Source organism: Notolepis coatsorum (genome assembly GCF_963971535.1).
Source record: "Notolepis coatsorum genome assembly, chromosome: 8".
Taxonomy (NCBI): Eukaryota; Metazoa; Chordata; class Actinopteri; order Aulopiformes; family Paralepididae; genus Notolepis; species Notolepis coatsorum.
The window spans coordinates 103,718,917-103,741,246 of NC_140172.1; the positions used below are offsets into that span (position 1 = coordinate 103,718,917).

Consider the following 22,330-nt stretch of genomic DNA (forward strand, 5'->3'; position numbering starts at 1 on the left):
TGAACAGAAGCCTTAAGCCAGAGCGGTCCGGGACCGGTACGAGATTCATATCACGCCATAAATCGATCAATACAGAACATATTAATTAATGTTGCGTTTATTTTTTAAATTTAGCCAAGAGTAAAGACCCTAACCCTATCAAAACAGCAGTCAAAGTGTATATTTTCAGCACTACGTTTGTTTACCAATGATTTTAAGTGTTATTAGTGAAATATGAGCTTATAAAAATCTCCATGCATTGCATCGAAAAGTGGCGAATTTAGGCGGAATTAAAGCAAGCTCATACCAGTCCCTGTCAATCATCTGACTTCCAGCGTGAAGGTTTTTTTTTACGTGTTTTCAGGATCATATCTCATGGGTGGAACAAACCTGAACGTTATTGCCATAAAATAGAACAAAGTTGGGATGCAAGATAATTATCGGGCCGATATCAGCAATTATGACGTCATCCCGATAAAATTATTGATAGCTCAGATTATTATTATTTTTTTTTACACTTTTTTTTTTTTAACTTTTTTCTTTTAATGTCAATGTTCACACGCACAATATATGCTTACTTAGGATTTGACTTGATTCAACAACAGCAGTCGGGGCTGTAGCGACTATCCTGATGTCCTGGTAGACGCCCGGTTGGGTGCGGGGATTCCTCGTCTTTGACGCGCAATTTAGAAAATACACAATGTCAAGTCTGTGTCACCTGCCGTTGGGTGAAGTTTCCATTTAATTGAAGTATTTAGCATAATACACGTGATGAGCCAAACAATAATTACTTCATAATGCTGTTAATAATACTTAAACCGAGCGAGGGTACGTTCGTGTGTTCATGCTGTAAAAACCGTGAGATCTCTCCGTCACCCATACCTAGATACCTTGATTGACATAGCCTACACCTGTGCCTTTATTCAAAACCTATGCGCTCCGTGCTGCCACCCAGTGCTCCGTGCTGCCACCCAGTGATGAACTTAACAAACTACAAACTAAGCACAAAACCCATCAAATAGCTCCTACAGGGGCAATGGCAAGCCGAAAACAGTCGAAAATGTGGTTATTTGATGTTTGGATTTTCTTTTTTACAACTGAGGTAGGTAGATTACATTTTTTGAGACTAAAGTACAGAAAAAAGGTACCGTTGGGTACCGGTATCGATTCACAGGTACCGGTACCAGTACCGTATCGGTTCAAATATGAACGGTACGGTACCCATCCCTACTGACAAAGCACAATACCAGAGGGGGGGGGGGGGGGGAGGCACGAGGAGAGAGGCCGCTAGCAAGCGAGGAGAGATAAACCGCACCACCAAGAGATAGAAATTATTAATTTAAGACTTTCCATGATTTGTTTAATTCTGTACGAGACCTTTGTTTATGCAAATAAACCAGCCTTCTGATATGAAATGACGACTCAGCGTACGATTGTCCGAATGCAACCGTGGGAAGAGATAGGGGTGTCTCAGCCAGTAAGTGCGTGGGGGGACAGAATTCCACCGAACGATTGCCTCTGTGAACTAAATCAACATGAAAGCTGAAACGACCGTTTTCTAACACAGCGATGGCACACAACAACTAGCGTCTGAATGAATATGCCGGTAGGTGGAACACTACTACTGGTTCTAATCTCAAACCTGTCTGTGGGAGAGCAGTGTTTGTTTGATGACCTTTGGCTCAGTTTCAACTGACACACTAGGATCGGAGAGTAGCTGAATCAAACTTCAACACACACACACACACACACACACACACACACACACACACACACACACACACACACACACACACACACACACACACACACACACACACACACACACACACACACACACACACACACACACACACACACACACACACACACACACACACACACACACACACACACACACACACACACACACACACACACAAAATAAAGACTCACTGCACAGTCAAGAGCCTCGATGCAATAATGTCTTTATTTTTTAAATCAACATTTCGTTATTGGCTGTCTTTATCGGAACACATTTTCAGTTTCAACTCTTCCTGTGTTTATCTACAAGGGGGGGTTCAGCAACTATGAGCGTGTGATCTATAATGGCAGGCTAGATCAGCTAGATGCTGTTGTTACTCTGCAGAAAGACATGGTCAAGCTGAAGCTGTGCTACGGTAGTACTGTACAGTACAGTACAGTACAGTACAGTACATACTAGTCGTTCATACGGAAATCCGGATGATATGCTATAAAGATAGAATTCAAATGTCTTCCTCTATGATACCTGATATGATCCTTTGGAGTTAAGGTGTGGAGGTTGTAGGATGTTTATCTACTCTGGTGATAACATGGTATTCCCCCTGAGAGAGGGAGAGAGAACGAGAGCAAGAGAAACAGATGAAAGAAGAAGAAAGAAAGAAAGAAAGAAAGAATGAAAGAAAGAAAGAAAGAAAGAAAGAAAGAAAGAAAGAAAGAAAGAAAGAAAGAAAGAAAGAAAGAAAGAAAGAAAGAAAGAAAGAAAGAAAGAAAGAAAGAAAAGAAAAGAGAGTGTTTGCTCGTCAGATCTCGTTTCTTCTAAACTACCAGAACTGATAAGCGCCAGAGGCACAGAGCAGTCCAGCCAGATTCCACACAGGCTTGGTAAACCAATCAGGAGTCTGGATTCTCCCAGCGAGTTAGGTTGACACCACTGTGTTACTGGAGGCGATAGTGTCGGCTCGGAGACCCCCTACAGAGCTTCTCTGGTCGGGCGAAACAAACTCTCCTGCAACACAATATCGCACCGTCTGTTGAGGTAATGATGACATCATGGCCCACTTCTTTTGAAGGGGTGTCTTTTGTCCAGTGCTGCACACAGCAGGGATATTTGTGAATAATATTGTGTTGAGCTGCAATGAACACAAATTAAAAACTGTTGACTGAAAACTTGTGTATGACAGAGTATGACCAATAAGAGAAGGACTAGGAAACACGTCATCGTGTTAAGGAAATCCATTGTTCACTGAACCAGCGCTGGGCCCGGAAACTCTCTCTCTCTCCCTCTCTCATATTCCATAGATATCTCTCTCTCTCTCTCTCTCTCTAACTGCAGGTCCCAACCTGCCCCTCTAGTCCTTGGTGATGGTGTCAGTGGTGGTATGGTATTAAAGTATGGCTTTGTCAGTATTCCAATGTACAGTGTACAGTGTCCCCCACCCCCCCCGGCCCCCCCCCCCCAACCTCCTCCAATGTACAGTTTCTACGTCAAATGTATATACCGGTACACTCTTTTTCTGGACACTTTTTGTATCACAAACAGTACTGTATTTGCAAATCTGGTATGTCATAAATGTATAGATGTAGCAGTACTGTCTATCTGTATGTCGTGTGTGTCATATCATATGATGAATTGAAAATGGGGGACCCTGATGTAAACAAGACGAAAGTCTTTCTCTGGTCTGCATCCCCTTAACAATTGTATGTATTGAGCTGTACTGTACTGTACCCATTCTGCAATCTGTTAATAAACGTTTTCAATCAATCAAAGAAAAAACATTAGGAGTGGGTATTTAGAGCGGACTTGGGAGTGACAAAGCTGAGAAAGGCAAGGAAGAGTGATCATGTGTGTGTGTGTGTGTGTGTGTGTGTGTGTGTGTGTGTGTGTGTGTGTGTGTGTGTGTGTGTGTGTGTGTGTGTGTGTGTGTGTGTGTGTGTGTGTGTGTGTGTGTGTGTGTGTGTGGAGGGAGGGTTGGGGGGGTGAGGCACTATGGGAGGAGGAATGAGACAGAGGGATATGAGAGAGAGGGATATATATGAGAGAGAGAGAGAGAGAGAGAGAGAGAGAGAGAGAGAGAGAGAGAGAGAGAGAGAGAGAGAGAGAGAGAGAGAGAGAGAGAAATCGACAGCCAGGCTACCGTCTACTTCCCCCCACTCACTCACTCCGACGATCAAACGCACATTGGACACTGCTCAAGCTGTCTCCATTGCAGCAGACTGCCAGATCGCACAGTGCTTGGCTAACGGCTTGACACTAAAGCCCATCAATCTGAACAAGACTGGGCCTAAGTCCTGATCTCACAACAACTGACCATGATTTGCACCCTGTCTCGATTTGGAACGTGGCCATCGTCTCATGGACTGAGTACCACACCAGTAGGAGCCTTGCCGACACCTCGTATGGCATTGTGCCTACTAAACAGCACTTGTTTTAAAGGTGCTGTAAATGGTATTTTCTTTGTTAAAATAAGTGGTCTACATGTTAAAATAATAGCTCTACAATCCGACAGCCATCACTGATATAGAGTGTTTGGTCAGTAACATGGGTCTCCCAGTCCTTCAGCAGTAAACACATATATATTTTTTTAAAGTTCTGGTATTCCTTCCCACACTGCAAACATTTTATAAAAGAAATAAAAACAAACATGTATTGTACTGTAACAAGTAAAATAATATGCCAGCAAATTTGGCTTGGCAAGATTCCTTGAAATAAGTAAAAAATATCTAGGATTCTCCCTCCTGATTGGATGAAGTGGGAAGGGAAACCAGAACATGTATTTTGTGTTTACTGCAGAACGTTGCGCACCAAGGTAATCAATGCACAGTCACAGGTTCAATCTGCCACCCCCACTCACACACATAGAGCCTCTGTGGTGGCAGCTGTTTACATCTGCTTTGACCACATTGCCAACCCTGGACTGTTTAGCACCGGTATCTACCGTGCAATCTCTGTGCTGGAGGGCCCCTTAGAAAGCCACTTTCCAGGTGGCCTGCGGCAGGGTCAGTGGCACAGTGCAGTATCCAAGCACTGTACAGGACTGGGCTTGAAACCCAGTTATATAAGCCCCATTTGATGATGGATAGGGCTTATATACATGTCCCATCATGGATTTTTTTCCAGTTTTTTTTCTTTTCCTTATATATTCTTATATATATTTCTTATACTATATATTAAACGTACAAAATATTGTGAGTTTGAATGCAAAAAAAATTGCGCTGAATCATAATCAGTGTGAGTTTTGACGCAACACACGTTCCACCACAGACTCTCTACTCCTCTCGCCTCCCAACTCTTCTACAGGCGTGTCACTCAACATCGCTCTGTGAGCATGTGTTTATATTTAGCCATGATGACATTGACTTTCAAGTGCATTCTATTCAGCCGCTGAGACCAGAGCGACTTTCACCCAGTCAGCGATACCCCCCCCCCCCCCTATGACGCCCACTCATGTTTTGGATGTATACAATTACCCAGAGGGGGGTGTCCTTAGGCGATTCAGGGGTGTGTCTGATATGGGAACATTCCTCACATTCCGGCAGAGAAAGGGAAGGTACAGGCAGGGACACACTGGGCTGTCTGACTGCCCAACCGGTTTGGAGTTACAGTAGCAGACACTTTCCACAAGCAGTGTTGCCTGTTGTCTGTTAAGCTCCGATCCAGGGTTTTCTTTTACACCCTATTGCTTCTGCCTTGGTTTATAGTCATGATGATGTAGGCCCTACTAGAGATTATAATTTTTTATTTTATTGTATTAATTAAAATATATATTTATTCTCACTTTTATACTTAAAGGTGCTATAGATACTTATAGGTGCTATTCTATTTTATGTAGAATAATCATTTAAGAAAAAAAGAAAAAATACATCCACATAGCTTTTTAGAAAGGTGCTTAATAAAAGTATTGCTTCCCCCCCAAAAAGAATGATTGATTAAAGAATTTATCATTTAAAACATTTTGGCGGGTCCCAAATGAATATTGTTGTTTACATGTATCCTCCCCTACTTCCCATTTCCCCACATGGAATGCACCAGATTGGATAAATTACATGCTGGTGCTCTAGTGAATGAATGAATGAATGAAAACTTTATTTAACAGATTGCAGAATGGGTACAATACAGTACGGCTCAATACACACAATACACACAATGCAGACCAGAGAAAGACGTTTGTCTTGTTTACATCAGGGTCCCCCATTTTCAATTCATAGTGACATTTATGACATACATGACATCATGACATTTATGGCATAGGGACATACATGACATACATAGTGAGACATCTAGTGGCTGAATGTTAACTATAGCACCTTTATATGCATTGGTTCCACAAGACATTATCTCAAAGTACTTCTTTTTATTTAACACATTGACCGCCAGCAGCAGGGGGCGCTGATCAAGACGTGAGATTGCAACATTATGTGCTTCACAGAGACATGGCTTAAAGCAACTACTCCAGATCACGTCATCTCTCGGTCGGATTCCTTCTCAGTCTTCCGTGCGGACCGTACAGAAGAGTCCGGTAAAAGCGTTGGGAGAGGTCATGTCTTCTGACCAATAAAAACTGGGTCAAGGAAGTAAAGATCCTGTCCCGCTCATGCTCGCCGGACCTGGAGCACTTGTCGATTCAATGTCGCCCGTTTCACCTCCCCAGAGAATTCACCGCCATTATCATGAACTTTTTTCGGCACATCGCTTGCACCACCAGGGGAGGAAATATGCTTGACCATTTTTACACCCCGTTTAGAGCCGGTTACAAGGCAGTACCGGCCCCTCCATTAGCTGGAGCAACAAGCACATCTGATCACGACGCCATACTGCTCATACCCGCATACAGGCAGAGATCACGTGATGCTGTCGTATCACGTGAGGTAAACAAGTGGTCCGACCAATCAGAGGCCACACTACAGGACGCACTCGATGACGTCGACTGGGGAATGCTTCAGGCGAGCTCCAGTGACATCAGTGAGTTCGCTGATGTTGTTGTCAGTTTCATAACAACACTAGCGGATAGCATTGTACCCACGAAGACGGTTCGGGTCTTCCCGAACCAGAAACAGTGGGTTGACAGTACTATCAGAGTGGCTCTGAACGCTCGCACCACTGCTTATAACCTGGGCAAAGCGTCAGGAAACATGGAGGAGTATAAGGCTACAGTCTATACTCTGCGCAAGGCTGTAAAACTTGCTAAGAGGACATACGCTGACAAGATAGAGGCAAAAATGGCCCAGAACGACACAAGAGGTTTATGGCGAGGACTACGGATGATAACTGACTACAAAGTCAGCGCCCCCTCAATGGGGAGTGCCGACGCCTCTCTTGTGGACCAACTCAACTCCTTTTACGCACAGTTCGGTGCAAACAGCGGCGACGCTAGCTCACCGGCTAATGACGGAACACAGTGTGAGAAGAGCATTTATGCGGGTGGCCCAGATGGGATAACAGGACGTATACTTAAGTCCTGTGCTAACCAGCTAGCCCCAGTGTTCACCACCATATTTAATCTATCCCTGGCTGAGTCCAAGGTCCCTGCCTGCTTCAAGGTGTCCACTATAATACCGGTACCAAAGAAATCCTCCCCAACAGGTCTTAATGACTACAGACCGGTGGCACTCACCTCTGTGGTCATGAAATGTTTTGAGAGGCTGGTTAAGGATTACATTTGTGCCTCCCTACCCAGTGATAGCTATGTGAGACTGTTGTTCATTGACTACAGCTCAGCGTTCAACACCATAGTCCCCACCAGCCTGGTGGACAAGCTGATCGAGCTGGGTCTGAGCTCCGCTCTGAGCGCCTGGATACTGCACTTTCTGAGTGAAAGGCCCCAGACGGTCAGGGTGGGGGTCAGACCTCCAACACCATCACCCTGAGTGTTCTGAGCCCCCTGCTGTATTCACTATACACACATGATTGTGTGGCCAAGTTCAGCTCCAACTTCATAGTGAAGTTTGCGGACGACACGGTGGTGGTGGGGCTGATCTCTGACAACGATGAGAAGGCCTACCGGGAGGTTGATGCACTGGAACGCTGGTGTCAGCCTGCTGTCAGCCTGCTCCTGAACATTGGTAAAACCAAGGAGCTGATCGTGGATTTTAGGAGAACACAGCAGGGGACACACACACCACTGTGGATAAACGGGGATACCGTGGACAGGGTGAGCAGCTTCAAGTACCTGGGGGTCCACATCTCAGAAGACCTGACATGGGCAACACACATAGACTGAGTCGTAAAGAAGGCGAAGCAGCGCCTCTACCACCTGAGACAGTTAAGGAAGTTCAGAGTATCAGGGAAGATACTCCAGTCCTTCTACTCCGGAGCTGTAGAGAGCATCTTGACTGGAAACATCACTGCCTTGTATGGAAACAGCAAGGCACAGGACAAGAAGGCCCTACAGAGAGTGGTGCGGTCAGCTGAGCGTACTACGGGTATTGCACTACCACCCTTGCAGGTCTTATATAACAAGAGGTGCAAATCCAGAGCCTGCAGAATAATGAAAGACCATCACCACCCCAACAACAGCCTGTTCAAGCTGCTGCAGTCAGGCAAACGCCTGCGAACACCAGCAACTAGGACAGAGAGACTTCGGCTCAGCTTCTTCCCCCAGGCCATCAGAGCCTTGAACACTGAACTCTCCACACACAAGCACACATGAGCACACACATAACACACACACTTTATACGCTCACACACACACTAACAGTCACTTTAGCATGAGCACACACACATGCTGCACACGCTCACACTCTACGGTCACTTTACATAATGAAAAGGTCACTTTAAAAAATTAAAAGAACGGGAGCGGTTCTTGTATAGTAAATAGATGGATATAGCAAGTTAGCATAAGGACACATAGTATAACTGTAGATTGTATAGTATAGCATTGTAGAGTAGTGTACATAAGACCCAGTGCCTCATCCGTAGCTAACAGTGTATTGCACTATCGCAGGACCTTAGCGTATCAGTGTGAAGACTGGGCAGCTCCCAAGCTGCGGACGCGTGTAATAACTGTATCAGTGTGAAGACTGGGTATCTCCCACGCAGCGGATGCGTGTAATAACTGCATCAGTGTGAAGACTGGGCAGCTCCCACGCAGCGGACGTGTGTAAAAACTGCATCAGTGTGAAGCGGGGCGTGGCTGCAAAAGAGAAACTGAGTTCAGTCGATTCCCCCTGGGTAAATACAGGTTAAATAGGCGCCTCCGTACCTGAGCAGTCACTGCGGGACCTATCCATCATCAAAGAAGTGAGAGTGGCTTGGCAATGTGACGAGGCCATGGCGATAACACGCTGCTCCTTTGTTTGGTAACAATAAAATGATGCATTGATCACAACAGAGTAGTGGTGGGGAAAAATATCGATACGTAGTAGTATCGCGATACTTTGCGTGGCGATACTGTATCAATACAGGGACGCCAAGTATCGATATTTAATTATTTATTCATAAAAAAAAAATTAAAAAAAATTGGAAGTTGAATTGTTCATTTCAATACCTGTAATAGTACAGTAGTCCACACACACGCACACCTGTGCATTCAGTTAAGTTGGAATATGACTGTAGTAAACAGTTCAGTTTGTCAGGTACATGCAACACAGATTAGTGTTTACATCTGTCTGCTTGAGAAAATATCATGTTCTGCAATAAAAATTATTGAAGTGAGATGAACAGACTGAACTTTATTTTATTAGATAAAACATGTTGACAAAGTTTTACTTTGCAGTTGAAAAAAGGTAATAAATCACAATATATCGCAATATTAATATCGCAATATTCAGCATATCGCAATATATTTAGTATCGCAATACTATCGTATCGGGACTCAAGTATCGTGATAGTATCGTATGGTGATTCCCACCCCTACAACGGAGTGCTCAAACTGGTTGGATGATGATTAGTATGGTTAACTCAACTATAATGTGCAATGGTGTGTGTCCTAGATCTAATGATTTGTGTCCTAAATCTAATGATTTGTGTCCTAGATCTAATGATTTGTGTCGTGGGTCTAGTTATTTGTGTCCTATAGAGCGAGTGATTTGTGTCCTAAAACTAGTGACTTGTGTAGAACTTTAACAAGAAGGGATGCATTGGCCATGACCTAATGAAGCATGTACTGTACACTACAATAGAAAACACTCAACACTAATTCTGTCTCTCTCTCTCTCTCTCTGTCCTAGTTCCTAGCTTTGTATTGTATCCCTTTGCAAGTTCTTTATTTTTTATTTAGTAGGGTTAAATAAACCTAACCCCAACCCTTTACCTGTGATCAGATGCAGACACTGACCGCTTACTACTGCTGCACCTAGTGACATTCAATACACAGGACATGATGTAATTATCCCTTAGGCCCTATATCACGGTGAGTATGCCCTGCAGAAGCCTGGATCAGATGAGGAGAACCGTGAGCAGTGCAGAGTGGAAAGAAGTGGAAAGATCCATACCATCTTCACACTTGTTAAAAAATGCCATATCTTCTTATTATGTGTTGTACATGTCCATAATAACACCATATATCTAAAGTTGGCAAGTTAGTGTTGCATTCACTCATAGTTAGAGAGACAATAGAGGTTGATTGAGTGATTTTAGATTAACTTCACAACTGCAAATACATTAACAATAAAAAAGGACTTATAAGGGTTCAATTATGTTTTATAACTTCATTACTTGTTCCACCCCAGGTGAAAATCTGCATAAAATGTATACCTAGGTAAATGGAATATTGCTCCACTTCTACAAGGGCTATTTGCATATTCTTGGTATCTAGGAACATCTATGGACCTCAATGAATGTATTCTCAGTGTCAGAAATATTGTGTCTATTACTAGGCTTGCTTAAATTGTGATGAAACAAAGGAAAATATGAATTATGATTTTTCTTTTCATCTTTGATAGTGAATAAAACCATGATAATAATGACCAAACTTAAAAAACTGCCACTGAGCTCATTCAGTACCCCCTTGAGATCATGTGTACAAAAGATCTAAGGAAATTAATAAAGGGAAGATGATCAAACTGAAGGTTCTGTATATACAGTACTGAATTCTCCCATCCGGACCAATGCAATTTGAAATATTATTATAGAATATAGAATATATGCTTATACATTACCTTATTATAGCCAATTCGCACATTTATATATATATATACATATAGTATCTTTCAAATGGCCGAGTTCAATTTGGATATAGTATCACCAGGCGTGCATAATAACAGATACTGATATTTACTGTAATCGACTGTACTATTTTATTTCCCCCACAGTGTAACCATTTTGAAACTAATTTCAGATCTAATTCTTCCTACATGGTAACAATAGTGTGGGAAACTGACTGCGTTTCAATATTTGTCAAAAACGTTACCTTTTGTAGCTTATTATCGCGAATCATAACAATTATTGACATAATTCATTCAGAACACTGAACTTTGAACCCCCATAGAACTTGCCAGGAAGTGTAGATCGGAGAAATTACAACGCTGGCAGATAGCTAGCGTCTATGGCTAGCGACATAGATATATATAGAACACTAGATAGCTTGTCTATGGCTAGCGATCTCCTCTACAAAATGGTTCAATTCCCATGGTTCAACATTTCCATTTCCGGTTCCGGGTCAAATTGGCGATCGCAAATAGAAAACTTAAAATGATATAAGTACACTTTTAACCTATTGCTAAACTATTGCCAACCTAACGTTTTACATTCTACATGTATTTGTGACATAGTAGTGATAATAATACTTGAAAACGGTTGATTTTAAAATCACAAATTATTTTGCATCTTCATAAAAATATGACTATAATTTAATAAGGTCAAAAGGGGTCGGTACCGACCCCGTCGAGTGGAACAGGTTAATGCTGTCACTAATACCGCCATTGACGTAATATTTTTAGATAATAAATACAATATAATAATCTATATTATGAATGAATGATTCATTTCCATGCTCTGCTTGGAGTATGATTGATTACCATCTTACTATTTGATTTATTGTTCTTGTTTTGTTAGTCTGTTTGTTTGTTTTTTGTCATATTTTGTATCATCTAACTAACTCTTGTTATTATTATAATTCTGTGTTATATATTGTATAATTGACGTTGAGGACCCCTTGAAAATGAGATGGTTCATCTCCAGGTGTTACCTAACCCAGGGGTGTGTCTGGGAACCCTAACCCTAATAAAGAGTGGACTGAAGTCAGGCTCCTGCAATCACTGAAGTCGGGCTCCTCCAATCACAGATGCTCTGGATAAGGGGCATCAACTAAAATTCCCAAATCGTAAATTATAAATCACTAATGTTGGCGTCAGTTGAAAGGGCGTGGCACGTTCTGACACGCCTATCCAGCTGCACAGTTTAGGCTATAACTTTTGTAATGTGTGGCATTTGGGATCTTCTGTGACAGAATGTCACCTTGGGCGACACCTAAGACATTTGAGTATAAACTTCCCGTTAGTGATACTGACGGTCATAGAGGTGCTTTGCATCTAAAACATAAATAAATATTTTTTTAAAGTAGAGTTGTTCCGATACCGACACCAGTATCGGAAATGCCTCCGATACTGCCTAAAATGCTGGTATCGGTATCGGCGAGTACGCCGAAAGTCTAGCCTCCGATCCCATATGACGTAATTTATCTCCTGAGGATTATAAAATGAACGTGTTTTTAATCTGCCGTGAATTAAAGTGTGATGCTGTTTGTCATTTTAACAGCAGATACACTTTCTTAAATTACATTGTCCCGACGGTGCGGTGTGACGGGGAGCTTGGATGTGTTTCGCTTGCTGGTGTTATTATACTGTAGCATTAACAGCTGAAAAGCTAGCTAGTTCGAACAACATCTGCTTTAACGTTACATCAAATCAGATGATGGCCTGTCCTTTCTCCAGGACCTGACACTGTCCGTCTATCAACAATAATGCACCCACGGTGAATCGTATTCAAGTCAAGTAGCTACTAACTAGCGTTAGCTGACTAACGTTATCAAGTGTCAATGTGAAAACCTTGCCGGGAAGACGAGCTAGGTCAGCTAGCTTAGCTTGATAACGGTACCTTGGCTAAAGTTGTTGCTATTCATAATCCAGCAATAATGGCTGCAGACCTGCAAGCAAAGTACAGCAAGTTCCAAGTGCCAAAGGATAAGAGTCTGAGGCGGAGTCTCAAAAGAGAATGTTGAATATTTATTTTGGATAAAAAATCACAACATAAACGTTACTACTAGCCAGAGCCTCTGCTACCCGAGCAGACTGGGTTGCAAGTGCAACAAACTATAATGTCCGTGCGGATTGCGGATCCAATGTCCCAACAACCGTTCCGTTAGTTAGTTAGTTGTCAATTAATGATACTAATACTAATCTATACAATCACCTGTTGTTGAATAAATACCATTACTTTCTAGTTATTACTAAAAAACAGTAAATATAAAACAGTATCTGTAGCTGTATGTATTTTTATGTATGCACTGGTATCGGATCAGTATCGGTATCAGCCGATACCCAAAGCTTAGGTATCGGAATCGGATCGGTAAGGAAAAAATGGTATCGGAACATCTCAAAAAAAAAAAGGCTTGAGCCATAGCTTGTGAACTTGCAGCACAGCAAATTATCTGTAGCCTACTCTGCATAGCCTACAGGAACGGAAGTATGTGTTTTTATTAAGGATGCTCGATATTGGCTTTTTTACCGATACCGATATTCCGATATCCCCCCCCCCCCCTATAATTTCAGGTAACTAATAATTTCACTGGATATATATATAACAAATATTGTTATTGTTTTTATTTTTTTTAAACCGATACCGATATTTTCCGATATCACATTTTACTGCCGATATCGGCCGATAATATCGGTCGGCCGATAATATCAGACATCCCTAGTTTTTATAAAGAGTTAATGTGAGAGAGAGAGAGAGAGAGAGAGAGAGAGAGAGAGAGAGAGAGAGAGAGAGAGAGAGAGAGAGAGAGAGAGAGAGAGAGAGAGAGAGAAGTGAAAGCATAGAAGGCTTAGGAACACTAGTTGAATAATATTTACTAAAGGCAAAAAAAATATTCTATGTCTACAAAAACATACAAAACATTATAATAATTAAGTAACTAATTCTAGGAATCCCTCTAGTCATACTTGTGTGTAGAATGTGAGGGAGGATTATAACAACCAAATGATGACAGACTGGAGGCAAAGTATGTGTGTGTGTGTGTGTGTGTGTGTGTGTGTGTGTGTGTGTGTGTGTGTGTGTGTGTGTGTGTGTGTGTGTGTGTGTGTGTGTGTGTGTGTGTGTGTGTGTGTGTGTGTGTGTATATACAGACATAGAAAGAAGAGAACACACCACAGAAAGCAGGATTTGTGTGAGGACACAAGACAAAGTCCCACTGTAAGAAATCAGAGTCTGTTTCCACAACAAACCCTTCAAATTACCTTTTATTGTGTAGTGTGTTTCTTAAAAGGAACACACCAACATTATGGAAATGATGTGCTTTGCTTACCGTCTTCTCCAGAGTCAGGTAAGAAGATACCAATATCCTCTCTGTGCTTTTAGTAGAAAGCTATCTGGCTGCAAGCTAGCCTAGCTTAGCACACATGAATGGAAGTGGGTACAGACCAGCTAGCCTGGCTGTTGGCCAAAAACACCTCTCCCGGAGTTCTGTGTTCCGTCTCCGCTTCCATTAATTTGTGCTAAGCTAGGCTAGCTTGCAGCCGGATCGCTTTCTACTGAACGCACAGAGAGCGTCAGAGGTCCAACTCCGTATCTTGTCCGTAAACTCAAGTCACGCGGACACACATTATTTCTGTATTGGATTATACTCCAACATGACATAATGGGATGGAATATGTTCATAGTTGAAACGACTTTACACACTACCCACACCAACCACAGGGTTTAATGGCATTATTATGTTGAAGACTAACTAACTAGCTAACTCAGTGATGGGTGAGATTATCAGGAACATTGTTGTTTATATACAACAAAAGAGTTTTGCCTGCTCTATAGGGAGGTGTAGTCTGACGTCACTGGTTGTTCCACCCGTATAGGGATTTATCATTGGGAAAATGGATTATCGGCTATTGTAACAATTCTGGAAATTGACAAGCTTCCATGTTTGCACAAAATGAGTTCCCTTCTTCTTTTTTTTTAAACTTCATTTTTTAGCGTTTATCGCTTTTCTGGTCAAGCATGACCGACAGATGCAGGGTGAAACGGGAGAGAGAGCAGGGGAAGACATTCGGCAAATGACGGCGGGTCCGGGAATCGAACTCGGAGTCAACCAGATCCGTGACGCAGCACGATATTCTGCGACGCAGCGCGGTACATGGTGTGCTACTGGAGCACCCCTAAAGTGAGTTCCCTTCTACCACTAACATTATTGTTTAAGCATTTTTGGTTGAAATAAAGGTAGTTATAAGGTTTTTAATGTCGTAAAAAAAGAACATTTACCAGTAGGCAGTCTGTTGTTCACTAGGCAGCCTGTTCAGTGCTGTCGCCTAATCCACGTCACGGCCAGCTGATACCAAGCTAGCTAGCTAGCTAGCTAACGTTAACTCGCTAAATGTACTAGACGTCAGCAATGTCTACGGTCGTTAACCATTTTAAATCGGGGCATGTAGAGGCGTTTCGGGACAGAGTAAAATGTGCAGGTCCTCTTCTCAGACCTGTGCACTGACTGCATGCATCATGCCGGCTAGCAAGCTACACGTCACGGCCGGCTGATACCACGATAGCTAACTAGCGTGAACGTTACAAGCTCAAAAACCTTATAACTACTACTGTCGTTTCCATAAGTTCCCTGGCAGAATACTTTGTTTGTGAGGACAAAAGTATACAAAGAGGAGATAACCATTTTAAATCGGGGCATGTAGAGCCCGCCGTAAAAACAACGTTATAAACTATACACAATATGTACAACGAAACAATGATTTACATTAGTATTTACAGTGATTTAATATGCAGTGAATACAAATAATGATAACGTGGTTGTTGCTTTTAGAAATGGTGGTTGGCTTCATCTGATAAATGGTTATGATCACCAGAGAGATACTAGCCACAGATTCAGGGTCAGTTATTTTCCCATTGTACGAATTGTTAAGCTTGTGGAATGTAAGGGACATCTGATCCTAGGTCTGCGACTAAAGCCAGGCGTCTCCGCTGTGGTGACGTCAGTCAGCAGCGCCAAATAGCAGTGTAGTTTCCCAGCAAACGAAAACATAAACGTTGTTATTTTGCTACCTTTACGATTAATTGCGAATATTTTCATGTTGAGCTATAGATTGTGGATGTAGGAGCCAAATCCTATGATGATAAATTGTATCTTTATTGCCCCATTAGACTTATGGTATTTGTGCTTTGTGTTAATTATTATATTAATATATGTCAAAATGAATTCCAAGATGGAGACTTACCTGGTCAACTCCCCTTTTTTCCCACGTTCCCCCTAACCACTCCTATAACATGGCAGGTAGTTTAGAGTTCAGGTAGGCCCAGGTAGAGCGGTACCATATAGTTTTTGACCGCACTTAATTCGCACTTATTTCACACTTGATTGACAGTTTACGTTAATTTACAAAACCCTTTTTGTTTGTTTTATAGTGGTAGGCAGCTATTGGGGCTGTTGTGATTCGCTTTCCAATAAATCCTGTTTGTTTTGACAAAGTACATCGGATCAGCGTCATCTTTTCTTTTGGACTGCAATTCGGAGCGTGTCGGACTAACAACGCATTACCTGGAGCCTCAAGGCAACTGTGGTTCGTAGGATTGCCTTTACAGTGGATGAATACGCACAGAAAGGTACACCATGCCAATGTCCATGCTTTATTTGTTTTAAACGAACAGTTTTAGAAATGGGCAATGGGGAAATACATTAAGTGGAACAGAGGGTGGAACAGGAAAAAACGAAAATGACATAACCACTATACCTGCCTATAGAGATTACTCCACTGAACGTGTGATATTTCTTGTTTCATATGAATGTCTGGTGGTTTGGTGTTTTCTATCTTGAAATGCTAAAACTCTTAGGCTTTCAGTGGCCTACTGTAGCCATTAGAATGTCATTAGATTGTTCAGTTCCCAGAAATCCCAATCACACCGGTTTGATTGGGGCGACAGTGGCTCGGGAGGTAGAGCAGTCGTCTGGCAATCCGGAGGTTCCCGGTTCGATTCCCGCTCCTCCCAGGCAGCGTGTCGATGTGTCCTTGAGCAAGACACTTAACCCCTAATCGCTCCCGATGAGCAGGTTGGCACCTTGCATGGTTGCCTCCGCTGTGGGTGTGTGAATGTGTGAGTGAATGGGTAAAATGTGAGTAACAAATTGTAAAGCGCTTTGGATAAAAGCGCTATATAAAAAAGCAGCCATTTACCATTTACCATTTGATTGCACACCTTAAAGAGTATAGAATTCAATCAGAATATACAGGTAGTCATGTTGTTGCCCTCTCTGATTCTTTATATTAGGCTAATTAATACCCACAATTGGTTTATAGCCTTCCTACCCCCCCCAACACACACAGAATCACAACAGGCTCTGGATGAAGTCAGCAAACTAGGATAGCTGACCTCATCGCTGTACCTGGTTAGAAAACTTTAAACGTGACTATAACCCCACAAGTAACACGCTCTTTTTAAAATCAAACAAAGCCCATTCACCACCTTCCTGTGCAATCAATAGCTCACTTGTTTAGTGTCACAACATACGTTTTGATCCACTGACAAACATTGCCAAGAGGTTAGTATCTTGGCTGTGAACCTGGGAAAGGAATGTCCTCAATGAAAACTATAACCACGTAATCTGATAGGTAAACAGATTATCGATTCACCTGGTAACTGTGTCAGGCCCTGTGGTCTCAGTGTGTGTGTGCGCGTGTGTGCCCTTGTTTTCCTACAGTTGTGAGAGCCAAATATCCTCACAAGTGAAGAAAACAAGATATGTTTTTTTCATAGTGGGGACATTGGCCACAAGTCCTTAGGGTAAGGAGTTAAGGAATTAATGTAATCTATGGAATGTCCCCACAAATACATGGCTGTGTGTGTGTGTGTGAGTGTGAATAGTGATTTGGGTCAGTGTGTGAGACTGACCCTGAAGGTATCTCTGTGTGACCATGTAACATTAGATTTCCGCTATTGTTGCCGTGGATACAGAATGAAGGGAGTGGAGTCAGCTTACTACAGCAGCTCTGTGTGTGTGTGTGTGTGTGTGTGTGTGTGTGTGTGTGTGTGTGTGTGTGTGTGTGTGTGTGTGTGTGTGTGTGTGTGTGTGTGTGTGTGTGTGTGTGTGTGTGTGTGTGTGTGTGTGTGTGTGTGTGTGTGTGTGTGTGTGTGTGTGTGTGTGTGTACCTTGTTTATGTGAAAAATCACATTTTTGACATCCTCATTTAGTTTGACAAGCTATTGTAGTGTGATGGTTAAGGTTAGCGTTAGTTACAGAATGCATGTAAGTCTATATAATGTCCCCATATTTCACATAAAGTGTGTGTGTGTGCGTGCGTGTGCGTGTGTGTGTGTGTGTGTGTGTGTACTGTATACTATCTGTGTGAGGAAGCGATATAGAGTGAGAGATGCAGGAGAGAAACATAGCCTCAACAAAAGGTTGTCAGATATTAGCTAGTTAACTTATTATTGCTACACTATTTCCATCGTCACTCCTGTGCATAAATCTCTGCGCCATCAATAATGTTTTCTTAAGTACCCCGTTTCTCCTTGATTCAAACCGACCTTACTCACTTTAAAGGTGCACTATGCAGTTTAAAAACCCAGAGCATGCAATTAGTTTAGACAATTAAACAATTATTCTATTGTATGACATCGTAAATAAAAACAAAATCATATCGAGGCACTGTAAACCAAACGTGAGCCTAGGAAATTCTCATGTGGATGATAATAACAAAATTATTTACTCTTGAGGACATGTTTATTCAGTTATGAAAACATGCCATAGAATCTTTAAAGTGTCTCATTAAAAACAACACGCAAGGTTGCCAATCAAATGTCTACCCAGCCATTCAGGCAGGCATTAACATAGTTGATCACTGTCCAAGTGTATTTTCCAGCGTGGGAATACATTAGTTTCAAGTTCAAGTTTCTTTATTAGTTGTCATACAGAAGTACAGAATACTTTTATACAAAATGCTTCTTTCTGTAACGCTCCAGAGACTGTACTAGACAAAAATAGATAAGTATAAAATAAAATAAGTATAGCAAGTAAAAAATTGAAGTCACGTACATAGACACAAGTGTTCAGTATGTACAATGTTCAATGCAGAGTAGAAGTAACTGAGTTACCCTACAATACTATACAATATACTAATATACTATATAGTGCAAAGCAGAAATGGGATGAGGTACAATTTAGGTACAATTTACAGTAAGGTGTAATGAGGTATGGGTTGTAGTGCAAATTCTTTACCAATAAATATAAAGTGTGTTTAGGTGATCTAAAGTGTGTAAAGTGGGTGCTGCAGTGAGTTGTTTGTTTAAAGTGAGTGTGTGCGTGTGGATGTGTGTGCTGTGAGTGCATTTGATGGTTGTTACATAGTGTTATTGTTCGTTTATTATGAAGAAAAAGCATCACAATTCCACAAAGACTGAGATTTTCCATTAGAGAAAACAGACTTTGACTTTTGATCCCGAGACCTTGAAATAATAGACCACTCATGTGTTCACCCATTATCTTTCTTTCCCGTTTACCAGTAGGCCATGATACTGCATGTGCAGTTAATGGTGAAAATTGCATTTCACCAAAGGACTATGTTTTGTTAACGTTCCAACTTTTAAAAGCCAAATTTCTAACCCCAAATGATCGGATGTTACAGAGAATGCACTGGCGCTGGTGATGTCGGGTGACCTGATCTGTAATGGGAAGCTAGAGAGAAATGTAAATTAGAAGGCTTTGTTCACATGAACCACAGATGAAGCTAGGAGTGATCTATTAATATGTAATAGTCCATTCATTTTCCTATAGCTGCAGCAAAGACTGGAGACTCCGGAGCAGCCAGAAAATACGTCACCCTATTCAAATCACCATCAAAAAGCCAGTACAAAGAAAGCTAATTCAGAGCATCCAGGTAACTCAGCCATGTAGAACTACAACTCAGTTAGGTACCACCATGTACAACTACAACTCAGCTAGGTATCATGTAGAACTACAAATCAGCTAGGTACCATGTAGAACTACAACTCAGCTACTGTAGGTATCATGTAGAACTACAAATCAGCTAGGTACCATGTAGAACTACAACTCAGCTACTGTAGGTATCATGTAGAACTACAAATCAGCTAGGTACCATGTAGAACTACAACTCAGGTACTGTAGGTACCATGTAGAACTACAACTCAGCTAGGTACAGTACCATGTAGAACTACAACTCAGCTACTGTAGGTACCATGTAGAACTACAACTCAGCTAGGTACAGTACCATGTAGAACTACAACTCAGCTACTGTAGGTACCATGTAGAACTACAACTCAGCTAGGCACCATGTAGAACTACAACTCAGCTAGGTAGGTACCATGTAGAACTACAACTCAGCTACTGTAGGTACCATGTAGAACTACAACTCAGCTAGGCACCATGTAGAACTACAACTCAGCTAGGTAGGTACCATGTATAACTACAACTTGGCTTCCAAATCCTACCTGCATGGGCTAAGGCCTAGCATTCTGCAACATGACAGCAGTCCTCCTGTCTGAGAATGTAAACTAACTAACATGACTAATGTGATGACTTGTTTATCTATAATAATATAAGATGGTCCATAGAACCAATCGTAATCAAGGGCACACAACAAAAAATTTGTTTATATGCGGACGACGTAATATTGTACATGCAAAACCCCAACACCACATTGCCTCATCTGCTCAAGTTGATTGAGAACTTTGGTGATTTATCGGGATTTAAGATAAATTTGCCGAAGTCGGCTTTCCTTCCACTTAACACCCCTGCAAAAAAAGATATAACCCTCCCAGGAGAGATACCGATGGTAAAACATTTTAGATGCTTGGGAGTGGAAATATTCCCCACCATAAGACAAACGGTGAAGCACAATTACACAAAAATCCAAAACAAAATCAAAGACGACCTTGATAGATGGGCAAAACTTAAAAACACAGTACAAGCACGGATATCAATAGTTAAGATGGATGTACTACCTAGAATCAACTTCTTCAGTTCAATGCTACCGTTACCCCCTCCAGAGGGTTACTGGAAAAGATTACACTCCTCCACATACAAATTTCTTTGGAATAACAAACCACCACGTATAAAAAGATCCACCGCACAGAGAAATAAAGCAGATGGTGGCATGGCATTTCCAGATTTTTTCCAATATTTTAAGGCGTACACATTAAGACCATTGACAACATGGTTTGACCCCCAAGCATTAGTATCCTGGAGAAAATTAGAAGAAAACATAGTAGCCCCACATAGACTGAAGGACATAGTAGGGCTGGGCGATATGGAAAAAAATCATATCGCGATAACGATATGATAATTCTATTTTATTTCTCGATATCGATAATTATCGAATTGTTATAAGAATTTTTTTTTTTTTTCTTTTTTTACAACAGATGTATGTTTATTTTGCAGCAATTCTTTGTTGTTGCCGCCATCTTTAGTGTTACATCCCCTCACACTCCAGTTCTCAGGCTGCAGCTGGTTTAAAAGCTAAAGTAAACCGGCTTCTCTGCTGGCTGTGGCTCCAGAGGAGTTGAACAGTTCTGGCTCCGTTAGTTTATTTTCGATCTTTTGGCGCTTTTTTGGTGGACAAACCACCGCACATGTGCACTGTGACTCGTGACTGGAGTCTAGTTCTGCTAGCACACATAGCTTACTGTGTACAGACGGTTTCAAAATGTATTTTAAATTAGAAAGCAAACAAAATAAATGGACAAGAGAAAAATAAATCTCAATTTGGTCAGTATTGTCATTTGGACAAGCAAAGCCATTACTTTAAGTTGCAGGCAAGAAAGACAAGTCTGTCCACTGCCCTGTTGCAGGTCACAAAAAAAAAAAAAAAATTATATATATATAAAAAAAAAAAAAACGATTTTTCGATTTTTTTTTATTTCGATATTCGATATCGATTATTAAAATATATCGCGATATTTATCGTTATCGTTATATCGCCCAGCCCTAGGACATAGCACACATTAAACTACCAATCAAGCACTGTGAACGGAAATTTGGCCCCATAATTACTCATGCGATCCGGATATGGCGTGAATCACAAAAAGAAAATCCTAACCCACACAAATGGCACAATCATACTCCCTTATTCAATAACAATGCACTCTTAATTAAAAAACGACCTATAAGATTCCCTATATGGGAAGAGCAAGGCATACACTCATTAGGGGATGTTTTTAACAAACAGGGTTTTTGTAGTGATAAAGAAATACGCAAAAAATTTAATCTCACCAAGTCCACATGGCTTTTTTACATACAGTTACAGCTATGTTTGAAGTCTCACGGTGTTCCATTAGACATACCAATTGAACACCACAGATACCACAAATTCTTCTACGAAAGAGAGACATCGAGAGGTTTTGTTTCAGATTTTTATCATCAATTACTAACGTCCTCGTATGAAACCCTCCAACTAGACTCTGTCTGGAGGAGGGATATACCAGACCTGGAAAATGACTTTG

General features: G+C 41.5%; 1 protein-coding gene across 1 annotated transcript in view; it reads right to left on the reverse strand.

The window, feature by feature from the left end:
* Nucleotides 1-2,267: 2,267 nt before the first annotated feature.
* LOC311233524 (uncharacterized protein) overlaps nt 2,268-22,330 on the reverse strand; it is a gene marked incomplete at its 3' end in the record, with an annotated part of 56,199 nt that continues 36,136 nt past the window's right edge. The window contains exon 3 of the mRNA XM_084320490.1: nt 2,268-2,324. Within this exon, the coding sequence (XP_084176616.1) occupies nt 2,268-2,324 (57 nt within the window). The remainder of the gene's footprint in view (nt 2,325-22,330) is intronic.